The following is a 16,458-nucleotide window of genomic DNA, read 5'->3' on the forward strand; positions in this document are numbered from 1 at the left end:
AATGAAAAGCAGAGGTGTTTCAGCTTTTCATGCTGCTGTGCTCATTCGTACTCACCTGATCACACAGACTCATGTTCGTGCTGCTGCTGTTCGGCGTATTGTTTTTTCACTACTAGTGCTTAGGATATTCTTACTTCATATCTTAGATCTTACTACCGTTTTTCTTTACAATGTATATTTTTATTGGATGTAACTGGGACCCTGTGTACACAATTTCATTCCACCACATGTACCACATGTGATGAGAATGACAAAAAACCTTGACCTTGAAAACAAAAGCTACAGTATAAAATGGAATGATCTTGAACAGTGAAGAACAGAAAGTGCTGCACTTCTTGAAGCATGCTGATGTTTGGAATCGTGATGATTCTGATCAGATGTGTTTGATAGACTCCGACAGGTTGAACAATATCATGTGGGAGTCAAACTGAATCACAAACAAACAACCTCACTCCCCAATTAGACACAACTAGACGAGCTGCAAGTCATTTACTTGATTCATAACATTCTTGGCCAAGATAAATGCAAATACTGATTCATTCATCAATAATTCATGCCTGCTGACTTCATGCAAACTCTAGCAGGTGTCCCGCTCAAGAGTGGTGAAGCACAATGTTCCACACCTCCGGCTTTCCCCTACATATACTCAGGTTTCATCCAGATCTTTGTTTTACTTTATAATTGTTATGTTTATGAGCATCTAGTTAAAAGGCTTGAAGAATACAGCAAGATTTAAGAGATTTTAGACTCAAAACCTGGCAGGACCTCTGTGTCGTCTAATGTGTGGTGCATCGCCAAAACATACAGTGTGTGGGTTTGAGGGAATAAAAGAGAACGCAACGTCTTCCACAGACGGGAAGAAGAAAATCTCATTTCAAGTGTTTGCAGCTCCAGCTCCATGACTAAAACATTAAAAGAAACGCACACATTGTGTGCATTAAACTACAACGAGGCAAACGGTAAAAACCTGCAGAGCCTGGCTCGTGCCAGCTGGAAATAAAAAAAAAAGAGCTCAGAGGAAATCTGTGCTCCCAGTTTAGTAATCCATGCTCTTTGGTTTGTAAACTGTGCAGTTTTAAAAACACACTTCATTCTGTTGGAGAGACAAAACGGAAGCGTTGAAATTCAGGACTCTAAATTTGAAGATCGGCAGCTCCTAAAACTAAACAATGTAAGACGAGTGATTAGGGAACAACTAAAATGTGCAAAACGTAACTGTTGTAGATTCTTGTTGAGGTTTTGTTTAATCAGAAAAACATGTTTGTTCAAACAGTTTGTTGTATTCAATATAACGTGTTCAGGTGTTGCACTTTGTAGCTGATGCACTGATTACTGTTGGTTTTTATTGTTTTTTGTCTGATTCCATTTTCCATTGTTAATTTATTTATTTTTCAATTTTTTATTTAATTTTATTTATTTAATTTGCCTGGATTTTTATTACTGCAGCAATGCAGCGTGGCATCGAGTCGATCAGTCTGTGTCTCTGCTCAGGTGTTCTGAGAGCACAGGTTGCTCTGATCGTGGCCTTCAGCTCTTCTGAATTGTTGGGTCTGGTGTATCACATCTTCCTCTTCACAATAACTCATAGATTCTCTATGCGGTTAAGGTCAGGCGAGTTTGCTGGCCAATTAAGAACAGGGATACCATGGTCCTTAAACCAGGTACTGGTAGCTTTGGCACTGTGTGCAGGTGCCAAGTCCTGTTGGAAAATGAAATCTGCATCTCCATAAAGTTGGTCAGCAGCAGGAAACATGAAGTGCTCTAAAACTTCCTGGTAGATGCTGTGTTGACCTTGGACCTCAGAAAAAAAACAGTGCACCAACACCAGCAGATGACATGGCATCCCAATCCATCAATAACTGTGGAAACTTGACACTGGACCTCAAGCAACATGGATTCTGTGCCTCTCCTCTCTTCCTCCAGACTCTGGGACCTTGATTTCCAAAAGGAAATGCAAATTTTACTTTCAGCAGAGAACATAACTTTGGACCACTCAGCAGCAGTCTAGTCCTTTTTGTCTTTAGCCCAGGCGAGACGCTTCTGACGCATTCTCTTGTTCAAGAGTGGCTTGACACAAGGAATGCGACAGCTGAAACCCATGTCTTGCATACATCTGTGCGTGGTGGTTCTTGAAGCGCTGACCAGTTACAGTCCACTCTTTGTGAATATCCCCCACATTTTGGAATGGATTTTATTTCACCATATTCTCAAGGGTGCGGTTATCCCTTTTGCTTGTACACTTTTTTCTACCACATCTTTTCCTTCCCTTTGCCTCTATTAATGTGCTTGGACACAGAGCTCTTAGTATTCCTTGCCCTCCTTGTGCAAGGTGTCAATGGTTGTCTTTTGGACAACTGTCAAGTCAGCAGTCTTCCCCATGACTGTGTAGCTACAGAACTAGACTGAGAGACCATTTAAAGGCCTTTGCATATGTTTTGAGTTAATTAGCTGATTAGAGTGTGGCCCCAGGTCTAATCAATATTGAACCTTTTCACGATATTCTAATGTTCTGAGATACTGGATTTGGGGGTTTTCATTAGTTGTCAGTTATAATCATCAACAATAAAATAAACATTTGAAATATATCAGTCTGTGTGTAATGAATGAATATAATATACAAGTTTCTCTTTTTGAATGGAATTATTGAAATAAATCAACTTTTTTTATGATATTCTAATTTTATGACCAGCACTTGTGTGTGTATGTGTATATATATATATATATATATATATATAGAGAGAGAGAGATAATGTACTTATACTGTATGCTTATTACAAATGTTGGTGTCCCAAGGCTGCTGAACATGTCAGTCTGCCTGATCCATGTGCTCTGGTCAGTCCAAAAGTTTGCTAAACAACCAGTGGACTGTGGAGTTGTTTTAAAAGACAAACAACAACAAAAGGGACTTTAATTTGGCTAGCCAATATTCTAACTTTTAAGCTTTATATATGTTCTCTGACTGACATCACCTCCCATAAAGTACTGACCATAGATAACTAAGTGATAGAACATCACTTCAGAAATCAGACAACACATTTACTTGGAATGCAGCCTTGAAACTTCTGAACACTAAAACAGCAAACTCCTGTAGGAAAATGTTTTTAAGTAGTCTTTTGCCCATCTTGTTCGAAAACAAAGACCTAGTACTGCAAGCACGAATTAGCCTCTTAACTATGTTGTATTCATGGACTGGAAACCAAATAAACAAATAAAAGAACAAATGTTAAACATCTATAGCAAAGATGTGCATCCTATTGTATTTTGCCAGATAAAGGAGGAGAAAACATCCTTTCTTTACTTTGATGTTTTTATTTCTGCACTTGGCACTAGCTTGAATCGGTTGGACAAAAACAAACAACAAAAAACAAATAAAAGCGATACGTATTTTAAAAATAAAACCAAACTTACCCCACCGTTGAACAGAAGCCTACCAAAGAGATGCCGAGCCTCCTCTAAACCACCTTCTAAATACACAGCTCCTGGAAGGAATAAAAGAAAGTGGATGAAGCAGCTCTGCCACTATTTATACATATTAAGTGCATTTACTGAACATATTATGGCAGATGTTTGCCACATTGTGTTACAACACATAGAAAACAACATTACACTACTCGTGAAAAAAACAATATTTATCACTTTTCAGGCAATTTCAGACCTTTTCTAATGGAAACCTTAAAATTAATTGAACCCGGCAATGAGTTATAATTGCTTTATTAAAAGTAGGAGTTCATTTTTATTGCTTTTTGACGATGAAATGACCTCGGGGTTCTGTGCAGATCCACCTCCCTCTTATCGGAGTGTAAAAGGAAGAGGAGGAGGAGGTGTTGCATCATACAATGGATGGAAGTGGCTAAGGTCACATAAAGCTCACGCCTGAATTAAAAGGTACACATTGAGCCTGCATCATGTTGAAGTAATACAAGCTATGAGGAAAACGCAGCAGGTTTGTGTTCAGACATATTGGAAACGAGTAGAACGTCCTCTCTGTTGCTCGCCTACACGCTCGGACATGACTGATCAGCACAGATGTTTGCCGAGGCTTGAATTGAAAGGTGAAAGAGAACACGTGTTATACAGATTGTGCATAAACCAACACATGCATGCAAAAGAAACATGGCAAAGGAAGAAATCTTCCAAAATCATATCTGTGTGGGAATAATACGCCGCCTTCTAAAGCTCGTTTCACAAGTCGACTGTCCTTTGTGCCTTTTGTTGTTTGGCTCTTCTTATGTTTTCACTAAAATCACTGGAACTATCATGGCACCTTAAAGCTGCACACAACTTCTAAACCATCACACTTAGGGTGGCTCATTCAATTTAGAAAGCAATAACCACCTGGCAAATTGGGTATACAATCGCGCACTGGTTTTTATTATGAGCATAAATGAGCCGGTGGAAATGGGGCGCGGTGCCGTCGCCAGTCTAAATGCGCAAACTGCTTTCATGGCTGACATCAAAAACATATGAGGGATTCATCATCTGAGGAGGGGAAACTGCTTTCAGATGGCTAACAGGCTATTTACCCACACACAGACACACACACGCGCACACACACAGGAATGGTGAAGATGCAGCCTACATAACCATGACCATAAAGAAACACAAACAAACTACCTGACACAAAGACAAACACAAATGTACTCCCACTCTGCCTGCCTCCACCGTCCTTTTCTTTTCAGATGAATGGGAAATTACTCACAGCTAAAGCTACAATGCTCATGAAATTTGAGTAAGTCTGACAACATCCACACACTCTCTGTGACTTCAGTAGTCTTATTACCCCTCACCTTCCACGCCACTGTTTTAGACTAGAATTGTCTTAAGTTGAGAAATGGCAGCCACTTTTCAAACCTTGAAAACGTTATGCATATTATTACGAGAATGTACACCATGAGTATGTGTTGTGACAGACTTTTAGCTACCATCACTTCAGACTTTAGCTCAGTACCTGTATAGGTGATCGAATTACGGTAGTTGCTACTTCGCAGTTAGACTTCCGTGGACTCGCTCTTTCGCAGTTTTCCAATGACCGTCAACTTTAATATTACTCACGTGATTGGGATCGTATGGGATTAAAAGTTAATGAAAAAATACTTTGGACAGGCGCCGCCGTTTTGTTTTCTTTCAACAAGTCTACACTGTAATGCCAGTCAAAGCAACTACACTACCCAGAAGCCAACAGTGCTTCCAGACACTGCTTTCTGCCGAAATGGAGGGAAAGTTTTGCAACGTAAAGTCAGAATTAACAATCTACACTAAGTTCACAGAACTGGCAGGAAAGTTGCAAATAATCCTGAAGCTTCCTGAAGCTCAATTATCCACGCGCACGTCAACCTGGACGGGGCGGCGGGCTTCGTCACTGCAGGGTACGTCTGCCGAACCGGAACCGAGCCCAACTGGAACAGAGCTGCTGTTCTGCCGAGCTGGTGAGTCAAATTTTGCAGTATTGTGCAGTACATATATTTATGTTAAAATTACATGGGTTTAAGAGTTTAGAACCTTGCAAGAGATCTCACGCTGCAGTTTTCAGTCATAATCATCTACTCACTACAGACTCATGTTCAGTCTGCTGTTTAATATACCATATTATTTTACACAATTAGTGTTAGCGTATATCTTAGACCTTTTAGTGAATTGTCTAGCATTCATTTAGTGTATATCTTAGATCCTTATATACTGTTTATTTTAATACTTTACATTTTTGCTATTTTTGGGTGTAACTGGGACCTTGAGAACATAATTTCTTCCCACCTCATGTACCGCATGTGATGAGACAATAAAACTTAAAGTTGTACTCGAAGAGTGTGGGAAGGGTTTCTAAAGCCTTATAATATATATATATATAAATACTAAAATAAATATAGCGTTCCTACTTCACAGTTTTTCACCTATCGTGTGTGGAACGTAACCCCCACAGTAATCGAGGGACTTCTGTGTGGCCGTTTTTATGTTGGTCAAGGTCGACTACATGGAAATGGGTTGTCACTATGTTAAAGCCATTTTTTGTGTTTGTATAGATCAGCTGCTGTGGCAGCCATCTTGAATCAGACTGACTCCAAAAGGTAAACAGATACATAGATCATCTAATGATTACTTTCTGCAAGTTGCATTTACATTTAACCAATGGTTCATGGGATATTTTGCTAATAAGCAGGCATACGCATAAACACACACAGACAAAAATGTTATCACCTGTTTTTCTCGTTTCAAAGGTTGGTGTTGAAAATAAAGTTAGGGGCAAAATAATGAAGGCAGCTTGAAAATTGTGGGAGGCTGTGTGGGTTTTATAAAAAAAAGTAATTTCCTGCCATAATTGTGCCTAAAAGAACGAGCCAGTAAATCAATAGCTGTGCGTCTTTAGCCCCACAAACACTGAAAGCCACTAAAGCCCTTGCAGATGTGTATCAGAAGCAATCTCGACAAGAGGGGGCAAACGTCTCGCTGAGGCTGACCACAAGCAGCTCAGGAGACGGGAGCGGTCCTTCACAGTGTGCTCCCACTGAGCAACAGCATAAGATTTGTGGTTCCACCAGAATGTGGACCTCAGCAGATGTTCCCTCTGGAGACCAGCTGTGGGAGGATTAAAAACGCCCTCCTACAACCAACTTCTGAATTTCTTCCACTCAAACTGCAAAGACGTGTGTGATCACGGAGACTAGGAGGAAACGGGTGGGGCCGCGAGCAAGTTTTCTTCATGTTTCGATGACAAAGCAAATTTGGCGAGTTCATCAACTGGAGTTGTTAAAATTCAGAGTCGCTCTTATTAGATTTTCAAAACTTGTTCCGAGTGAAATGTGCAGGCGAGTAGGGAGAAACGAAGCGAGCCTCCAGAGGTTTCAAAAAGGTATTAAAAATCTAAAAGCAACACCTTTGGTGTCAATCAAAGAGGCCTGCGGATGAAGAAACCGAGATGAAGTCTAGCGAGAAAACTCCTGACAAGAAGGCTGTCTGAGCAAAAAGTGCAGCCCAAAGCAATCCAATCAAACACACAACTTGCTGCAATCATTAAACGGAGATCTGTGCTGCTTCTCAGTCCACCCCATCATCCTGCAAAACTGCAGCTGACGCCCTGAATACACACGAAGACACACAGCCAACTCAACTGGTAATTATAGATCTCTCCACAGCTCATCTAGCAGTAGCATCATGCCCAGGCCAAATCGCTCTGTAGTCTCACAACTATGGCAGATTGAGAGCAAAAAGTTGAGGTTCCTGCCAGTGAAGTCAAAAAAAGAAGCTCCAACTGAAACACACTTGCTTAGAACCAACACCAATCAGGGATAACATTACCCCCCCGCCTGATACAGAGTTACCTCTTGGTCCCACTAAATGAAAAAAAAGAGGTGAATACGGATCAAATATGTAATCATAGCCAGAAGTAGCATTTGGAAAATATTCTCATGCTCAAAGTCTTCAAGCAAAAACAGATTTAGAAAAATCAACTAAATAAGAGCTTTTTATTAATAAATAATGAGGCTATTCAAATAAAAGCTGCTGGACGAAAATGAATGAATGAATGCATGAACGTATTTATTTATTTATGTATTCAGTTAGTTAGTTACCATATTTTCCGGCGTCTAAGTCAGTTTTTTGCAGATTTGTCAGTCCTGCAACTTTTACAACAAAGCGACTTTTATACTTTTTTCCATATTCACAACGCAACTTTTGACTGACACTTTAAATTTCAAAGAACTGCAACAGCAAGTCCTCCCATGTGCGCTCGCTTCACTCAGCTAGTGCAGGCGGAGGAATGCTGGAGAGCTAGCAACTCTGGACACGATGTACGGACGGATGGATGGATGGATGGTGCCATGCCGCCCAGGTGAAATGATGCTGTTTTCATCCCAAAGATCCAGTCCCCCGGCACAAACAGAGTAATATTGTGTATGCTGTTCAGTGTCAGGAGGGTGATCAGTCTTACATCGGGGAAACTAAACAGCCACTGGCCAAAAGGATGGACCAGCACAGAAGATCAACATCATCAGGCCAGGATTCTGCGGTCTACACTCATCTCAAGGCCAGCGGTCACTCTTTCAGGGATGAAGATATTCCCATCCTGGACGGAGAGGAACGATGGTTTGAGAGAGGAGTAAAGGAGGCCATCTTTGTGAAAAGAAACCGTCCATCATTAAACAGGGGTGGAGCCTCCGGGTTCAACTGTCCCCCTCTTACAATGCTGTGATTGCTAGTATCACTCAGCCCTCTGTGAACAGTAAACAGCCATCAGTGTGCTAATGATCCATTGTTAGGCTGATGGTCCTTCTTGAGCATGTGATCAGTTGGTTTTGGTTGTCAGCAGCAAAACTGGTTGATCCACTCTGAGAAGGTGCTATTTAAGAGACTGAGCTGAATACAGCACCTCAGACTGAGGAAGTCTCTTGGATGAGAGACGAAACGTTTCTACATTTTTTTGCTTTGTTTTATTTTGTTTTGTTTTTTTGAATGTCCAGAGGACCAGATTGAACTTTTTTTGGATGCATCAGTCTAACATTTGCTTAATAAATGTACTTTAATGGTCAAATCAGCTATATTAAAAAAAAAAAAGTTTGCTGCTTCGGTGCTCATGAACACGCAGAGGAAGAAAGAAGGAAGGAGGAACGCAGCTCGTTTCAACAAAAATTAACAATAACTGCATCTAAACTGGGTTTTTTTGCTCAAAATTATAGCAAAGGTGTGTCTCAGTCTAAAATAAATGCACTTTAATGGTCAAATTAGCTGCATTTTGCCAGGGCAGTGCAGCTGGATTGACGGTTGGTCCAAACAGTAAGCAGAACCACGGTGGGGAGGTTATGGCAGGCCGATTGAATCATTAAAAGCTGGTGAAGATTCTCAGTCTTGCAGGACATGGTAAATTCAAAAAAGTTCAAGAAAAAAAAACAATAAAGTATAAAGTAAAGTATAATAAATAAAGCCCAGTTGTTTTTGTCTTGAACTTTTTTGAATTTGTCATTGTAGCCACACTTTCTTATTACATGATACAACAGCATGCCATACTATTATTACTACCCTGCTGCCATCAAGTGGCTGAAAGTGGAAATGCTCTTTTTTTCAGTCAGAATGAATGAAAACGGGGCAGCACGGTAGCAAACTGGTAGAGCTGCTGTCTCTCAGTGACAAGGTTGCAGGTTCAAATCCCGGTCCAGGGGCCTTCCTGGGTGGAGTTTGCATGTTCTCTCCGTGCATGCGTGGGTTTTCTCTGGGTACTTCGGTTTCCTCCCACAGATCAAAAACATGCATGTTAGGCTGATTGGTAACTCTAAATTGTCCCTAGGTGAGAGAGTGAATGGTTGTTTGTCTTGTTTGTCTCTATGTGTCCCTGTGATGGACTGGAGACCTGTCCAGGGTGTACCCCGCCCCTCGCACAGTGATTGCTGGACATGGGCACCAGCGACCTCCGTGACCCAAAATGGAAGAAGCGGGTAAAAGATAATGGATGGATGGATGAATGAAAACGGTCATCTCTCAGCCAAAAAATTATTTATAAATATGGGAAAAAATCCATAAATATGTCTGTTCGGCCTATAAGCCGCAGGGCATGTAAATTATGCAACAACAACAAAAACAAACCTGCAACTTATTCGATGAAAAATGTGTTATATAGGTTTCTTCCTTTTCATTATGTTTTTTTTTTTTGGCTGATGTGACTTATACGCCAGAAAATACGGTAGTTAGTTACTGTAGTAAATTAGTTGATTTTGCTGTCGGATTAGAAAAGAGTGTGTCAGTGGAACCAAAATGAGTATAAATTCTTTGAAATATGCAAAATAAAATAAAATAACTAAATATTGCTTTTTTTAACTAGCTGACTAAATATTTTTTTCACAACTTTAGTTCAGTTTGTTAAAACATTCGGAGAGTTTCAAGGATTTTTTTCATCATTTGGCAAGAAAAAATAAATCCCTTAAAGTGACATCGCATATTTCTGTTTTTGCTGCTGGCAACAGATTGTTTGGACCAGATGAAGGAAAAGGGTCTTTAGCAGAGTTGTTCAACTAAACTGTTCAGGGGGCCACCGTTACTGAAAGTCAACAGCTCAGGGGCCGGGCATCCAGTAATTAAAGTCATTATTTAAATAAACCAAGTATTACAATGATACCTTTTCAAATTGTTCATTTTGCTGCATTCAATCATAAATGCAATAAACAGAACTCAAAAGTGTAATTCAAAGAAATTACATTTAAAGATTTATGTCCTTGCATTAAAAGTGAAACAATATAACAATGACACAATGTGCCTCCAATTCAACACAAATATTATTCTGCCATCTCTGACTGGCCAAATCTTGACACTTTTCAAAATAAAATAATGTTGACGGTTTGTAATGTTCCCTGAATGACCAACATGTTGCTGTACCAGGTGGGTCCATTAAGAACCAGTTCTCATTTACAACAAAATGGCTGCACAGACCAATTCTTCCTCAAACGGTTCATAAATCACAGGTGAAGCGTCCACGTCCCGCTTAAATGTGAACTTTGAGCGAAACCAAGAGGCGGAGCAGAACTCAGCTGGGCTGAAAGTGAGCAAGATTTATGTCGAACATCTCCTTTGTGTCATTTACTAAAATGAACTAACTCACATGATCGATTGTATTTGTGGTTAACTTTTAAAAATAACTACAAAGCTGCTGTGCGTCATCATCAATATTCCCCCCAGTTAAAAAATCTGTTGTTGTTTAATCTGGCTCGTGGGCAATCAAACACTGATATGATCAGTTCATCAGAACTCCCTGCTCAGTGGGAAAGAGAAAGAGCAAGCCCCCGCAAGAGCGCCAGCCTTCCGACTCGCGTCTCTGCTAACATCATTATTATAATTAAACATTATCAACACCAAAACATGGATATTTGTATGCCCCAGATTAAAACAAAGATGTGTCTCTCTGTTAAACTGTGTGAGTTTGGTGGAAACTAAAATAAAGTTCTCTCCATGAGAGTGGCTCAGAGAGACTGTGCGAAAGAAGCAGAGCGCTACATCTGTAACTTTTAGCTAGCACATCTGTATTGCGTGCCGCTAGATTAACGCTACGTCAGTGCCAACATTTGTTGACAAGGGGGTGAAGGACGATTTTCGTGGGTGGGGCGCTGGGTTCTGTTGACAGAGCGGGGCGTCGTCTATGAATAACAGTAGGGGAAACACTGCCACGAGTTAGAGGGTGTTCTCGATACATATAAGAGGGAAAGCACCGAGTTGGTCACAGTGAAACTCCCCACTGAAGAAAGAGGTCACAGAATGACGCCTGGCCTTGCGTCAAGTGTCAAGACAACGCTTACAACGAGGAGGGTGCTCACTTTAAAGTGTACTTCTGTATACTCATGAAAATGTAATTTGAGATGGGTACACAACAGGACTGCCTCTCTGACTGAAATATTTACCAATTCAAAGTTTTAATAGGTCTCACTCGTGATTTTTTTCAGAGTTTATTTTTTTAATTAAGGAAGTCATCGGTGGGCCGGACTTGCGGGCCGCCAGTTGAATGGCCCTTGTCTATAGATTAAATGTTTTGATAAGATTTTTGGAAATAATTTATGGCAGTGTAGCAGAAATGCAAGCATGAAATTTGTCCCTTTTTTTTTTTTTGTTACGTCTTGGCACTTGGGGTTGTAAGTTAGATTAGAAGTGGGACTTTGACATAATTTTCAAAAGATTACATTTTGGTTGTTAGCATGAAAAGAAAAGAGGGATGTTTCAAGAATTTGTTAGAAAATACCATTCTGTGGCTCGTGAACACCGTTTTTATGCGTATTCACAAAAACACTGTTCCCATGTGGCGAGTTCTATAGTTGTTTATTGAGAGAGGATTCATGGAGCAGAACGTTTGACTGTCATATTCAGAAGAAGCAGATTCATATTGGAGATGTCAGTCAAGCCAAGTCATTATTGTCCAGTGCAGTTCACCAGACATTTTGTTGGCACAACACAATGTTGAATCGCTCGGCGTTTACTTTAAAAGCAGTATGTTCTGAATCATAAGAGACCCAAATCTAAACTCTTTGGCCTGACATTGTAACACAGGTTAGAGAGGAGATGTTTGTATCCAGTTCTGAGCAGAGAGCATCAGTAAGGACCAGCAAGGACCATGGACTCCACATCTGTCATGGTCTAAGTCAAACAGCCATGCTCACTTTAGGCGGTTATGTTTTGGACAAGAACTCCACCGTCTGTAGGCTTTCAGTGACCAATAAACACCAAGAGTCCGGGGCATATGAAACACCAGAGGCTGACAGTCACATTAATAACCAAGAATGAATTATTCAAAAAAGCTCAGACTCTAATCCATCAAATAATATATTAAGCCGCTCCCTCTCGGGTCGATGGGGGCTGAAGCAGAAGACGAACACAGAAACCAGCACGTTGGAGGTAAAAGGAATAAACAAAACATAGAAATAGAATTTTCAACGCAGCAGCATTTTGATATCACACATCTTTGTTTTCAAAAATACGGCTTGAAGCAGCACAGAGAGACAAAATGAAAAAAGGGAGAAACCTTCACTGTAGCAATTAACAATGGGAGCAGTAGTCTTTGAATGAATACACCGAGTGCATTGTGTATGAATCTGATATTCAGCAAGTGAGAGATAATCCTTTCTCTGTGCTCTTTTAATAGGGAAGAGCTTAGAGAGGGGCCTCACAAAGGTTCACCATCTGTATCCCCCACGGCTGCTGGCAGCGAATAATCCACAGATCAACTGTACAAGGAAATTAGGGCTATAAAAACAGAGGAGGCTTCTTTTCTTCTTCTCGCAATTCCTTTCAAACTCTTCGTCAGGAAGGAAGCTATGTCGCTTATCAGCGACCTGAGAGGGGAAACGGGAGGGCAGGCAAGACTTTCTATGAAAAACGCAGAGGAAGAAAAGTGGTTTCAGAAGTGGGGAGGAAAAGTAGAGGAGGAAAAAAAACGGGGAAAAAGAAGAGTGGGAGGCCAAAAGAGCCCGAATGAGAATGGCCCACTCCGGCAGAAGTTAATGACAGGGGATCAGAAAAGCAAGATTTCCATTCAACACTTTGAATTATTCAGGGTTGCAGGGCACCTATTTGCATTGCAGATGCCTTTGCTTTCCATTCCTCCACAGCTCTCTCTCCCTCTCTTCTTTCTTTTTCCTCTGTGTCTCGAGCAGGAGAATGGCCCTGCCTCAGGGTTAGGAGATAGACACGTTCTCAGCTCAGCGGAGAGAGAAAGCTTCGCCCATGCAAAGCAGGAGATTATCTGCCATTTTCAACACGGCCCAGGTTCAACAGTCACCATGGCACGGAAACAAATAAAACAAAGGTCAGAAAACATGTATTGTAAGCCGTTGAAGCTATCTGCCAGGGCCTTGGAAATATTATGAGCGTGTCATATTCCAACGGAGCTTTCACAAGGTCCATTTGAATTCAAGGCTTGTGCACGATGAAGGAAAAGGAGGATGGGGAAAAAAGGCTGCTAACTTCAGAAAACAAGGCAGCGCCACATTTGCAAGCGCAGCTGCTTTCGAGAAAGTGGTGGTTTGACGTCTCTGTCAGATGGAACGCCGAGCGCGAGGATGAAATGACATCCTGCGGCACGTGCAAGAGCACGACTTATAAGGAGATGATGCTCTGCAAGAGTTGTGGGTGAGGAGAAAGAGGAGGAGGAAGGAGATGACAGACTGACAGCATGACTCATCACAAGCAGCTTTCACCTAATAACACCCAAAGTCTAGATCACAGGGAAGGGAGGGGGGGCCAGAACGCAAAATGGACATAAAGAGCTCGTCAGACAGCGGAGGGTGGAGACAGATAGAGTGCTTTGACAACAAGGTCTTAAAAGAGGCGTATGAGCTAAAAAAAATATGAAAAGATGACAAAATCGAGCAATAAGAGAAAAGAAATCAACATCAGACGGCAATCTCAACACACGTCTCTTTGAATGTCTTAAATCTGGGCGTACATGAGCTCTTTAGAGTTTGTGGTGATATTTTTGAGTTGGTAATATAAAAAGCATCACCACAGGGTGCTCTCTGACAGCAGATTCTTTAAGAACAGGAACCCAGTTTATTCATCGCTTTTATGAAGTTCAAATTTGAAGATAGAAGATGAGAAGAGACGCTGAGGCAGCAACAGTTACAGGACTGAACAGATTACCAGTTTGTGTGTGCTGATAATAATGAACCCGTTACAAGTACGGGGCCCCCCGGGGCCGACAGGGGGTCACAGTCAGCATATTCCCAGCTCGCGCGTCGCTCTCTGCCGTTTTTTGCAGAATAGTAGAGGGGGAAAGGGGAGGTGCAAAGATGATCTCCTTAAAGCCACCCAGTTTCTGTATCTTTCATCAGGAGGGAGCACAGAGAGGGCTGAACTGTTTCAATCAAGATGGTGATAAGAAGAGAAAAGCTGCCAGCTCTGCAGCTCTCCAGGATCAGGCTTAGTGGAGCCCATGGGGTTGGATGAGGACAGGGAGAAGAAGTCCCACACCGAGACATTTGTCAGTTTGTGTGGAAGTTGGTGCAGAGGCTCCATCAGCAGTGCTCGCTTTGAGGTAAAGTAGGGCAGCGCTTTGGGGAATGTGTGTCTAAGCAGGAGGTCAGACGTCTTCTCCTGAGATCAATAATGTTCCTGGGGCCTAAAGGGAGATCAACTGAAGCTATTTACACAGATTAACTCCCACAAGCCAGAATTACGCTTTCATGCATGAAAGCACTTTTTTGAGGAAAAAAAAATCAACTGAACAAAAACTAGAACGTTAAATCTCCCACACATGTATGTGATGGTGTCTATACCCTTCATTTATTTGCATGTTTTCCAAGCAGACAGACATTTCAATTAAAATTTTCAATAAATAATACTTTATTGATCCCAAAGGGAAATTAACTGTTGTTGTAGCTCATCATCCTGGTTTCATTAAGAGTTCTTCTAGATGCTGATGGCTTTGGGCAGGAAGGATCTGCAGCAGTCCATTCCACAGCAGATCTGAAGAAAATGGCTGCAGATGCTGATCCGTCCACCCAGACCCAGCAGAACTCTCAGTCCTCTTGGGTAGCAGGACTGTCTGACTGCCAGGCAGAACTCCTCCCCGAGCGATGCCATTTCTCCCAGCAGCCTGCCGAGTGCCTCATCGCTGCGGATTTAACTGCAGGTGCCGGGGAGCAATCTCGATCCTCCTGCTGTCAAGAGCTGCGTTGCCTGCTACCTCCAACATCTCTGGGGTCAGGCACGCAAACACTGCCTCCAGGTAGATGGGAATGCATCCATGGCACCTCCTTTTCAACTCATTTGGGATTTGGGGCTGTAGTTAAGGTATTATTTGAGATTTTGAGATGTTAATCAGCAGCTCCCAGCTGTAGAAAACCACCTTGTTGTCATGGTTATGCATCGTAACAAAATGTCCAAAAGTAAAAAAGTTTTCAGTAAAAATCCTTCTAGCGGCACAGCATCTGATACCAGAGGAAACAATCATCCGAAAAAAGTGATTAACATCCAGAAAAAATAAGTAATTAAAGTTTTCAAAAGAAAAATCGCAGAATGAATGTAAGAGAGCTGCTCCAACATGCAGCCACCTTGAGCGGCGCAATTCTGGAATGCCATTTTTGTAGTTTTTAAATAGTGGCCTTGATCCAGGTAGTTTTCCAAGTTTTTTAAGTTCTTTTCAGGGTTGTTCTTTAGAATTTTGCTGTTTTCAACTTATTAGTCTGGTGCCTGATCATTTTTTGAGGAATTGGATTTTTTTTGTTTGTCAAGCCACTACTGATCTGAGTCAAACGTGTACAAACTGGCTTCTTAACTCAAAGGCTGAACGAGTGTTGTACTGAAACATGACATTTTTAAGACCAAAAGGTGGTATCTGGTGGCTTCTCTCTGATGTCCTTCTGTCCAAAACCAGTTCCTCTCAGGGCTGTGTTCTTTCCCCAGTTTTATTCATTTTATATACAAACGATTGTTGCAGCCAGCTCCCACAGCGTCACATTTTAAAGTTTGTTGATGACTCTGTCATTCTGTCCCTTCTCAGCAGTGATGATCCAGACCCTGGACCTGTGGCCGGGGACTTCACTGAATGGTGTGAGTCTTCCTTTTTAAAGTTAAATGTTTCTAAGACAAAGGAGATGATCATTGATTTTAGAAAAGACTCTTCAGTTGCTGCTCCTGTGGTCATTAATGGTGAAGCTGGTGAGGTGGTGCATCAATATAAATATCTGGCAACTGTCCTCGATGACAAACTGACATTTGACCCCATGTGAACTCACTTTGTAAGAAGGCCCACCACAGAATGTATTTTTATCAGAAACACTGTGGTTTTAATGTTGACTCAACTTTCATGAGAATGTTTTACTCGTGTTTTATCGAGTATTTCAACTTTCACCTTTATCTGTTGGTTTGGATTGTTAACATGTAAAAACAGGAACAGACTAAGGGATTGTCAGGATGTGCAGTAAAACTGCTACACAACCTCACTGACCTACAGAACCTCACTGACCTACACAACCTCACTGACCTACACAACCTCACTGA

General features: G+C 41.4%; 1 protein-coding gene across 1 annotated transcript in view; it reads right to left on the reverse strand.

Moving 5' to 3' along the window:
• Positions 1 to 16,458, reverse strand: part of drosha (drosha ribonuclease III) — a 166,350-nt gene that overhangs the window by 61,433 nt on the left and 88,459 nt on the right. Inside the window, exon 23 of the mRNA XM_037693767.1 lies at positions 3,409 to 3,479. Coding sequence (XP_037549695.1) covers positions 3,409 to 3,479 — 71 coding nt within the window. The remainder of the gene's footprint in view (positions 1 to 3,408; positions 3,480 to 16,458) is intronic.

The sequence above is a fragment of the Nematolebias whitei genome, chromosome 20, assembly GCF_014905685.2.
Source record: "Nematolebias whitei isolate Nwh7 chromosome 20, NemWhi1, whole genome shotgun sequence".
NCBI classification, from domain to species: Eukaryota; Metazoa; Chordata; class Actinopteri; order Cyprinodontiformes; family Rivulidae; genus Nematolebias; species Nematolebias whitei.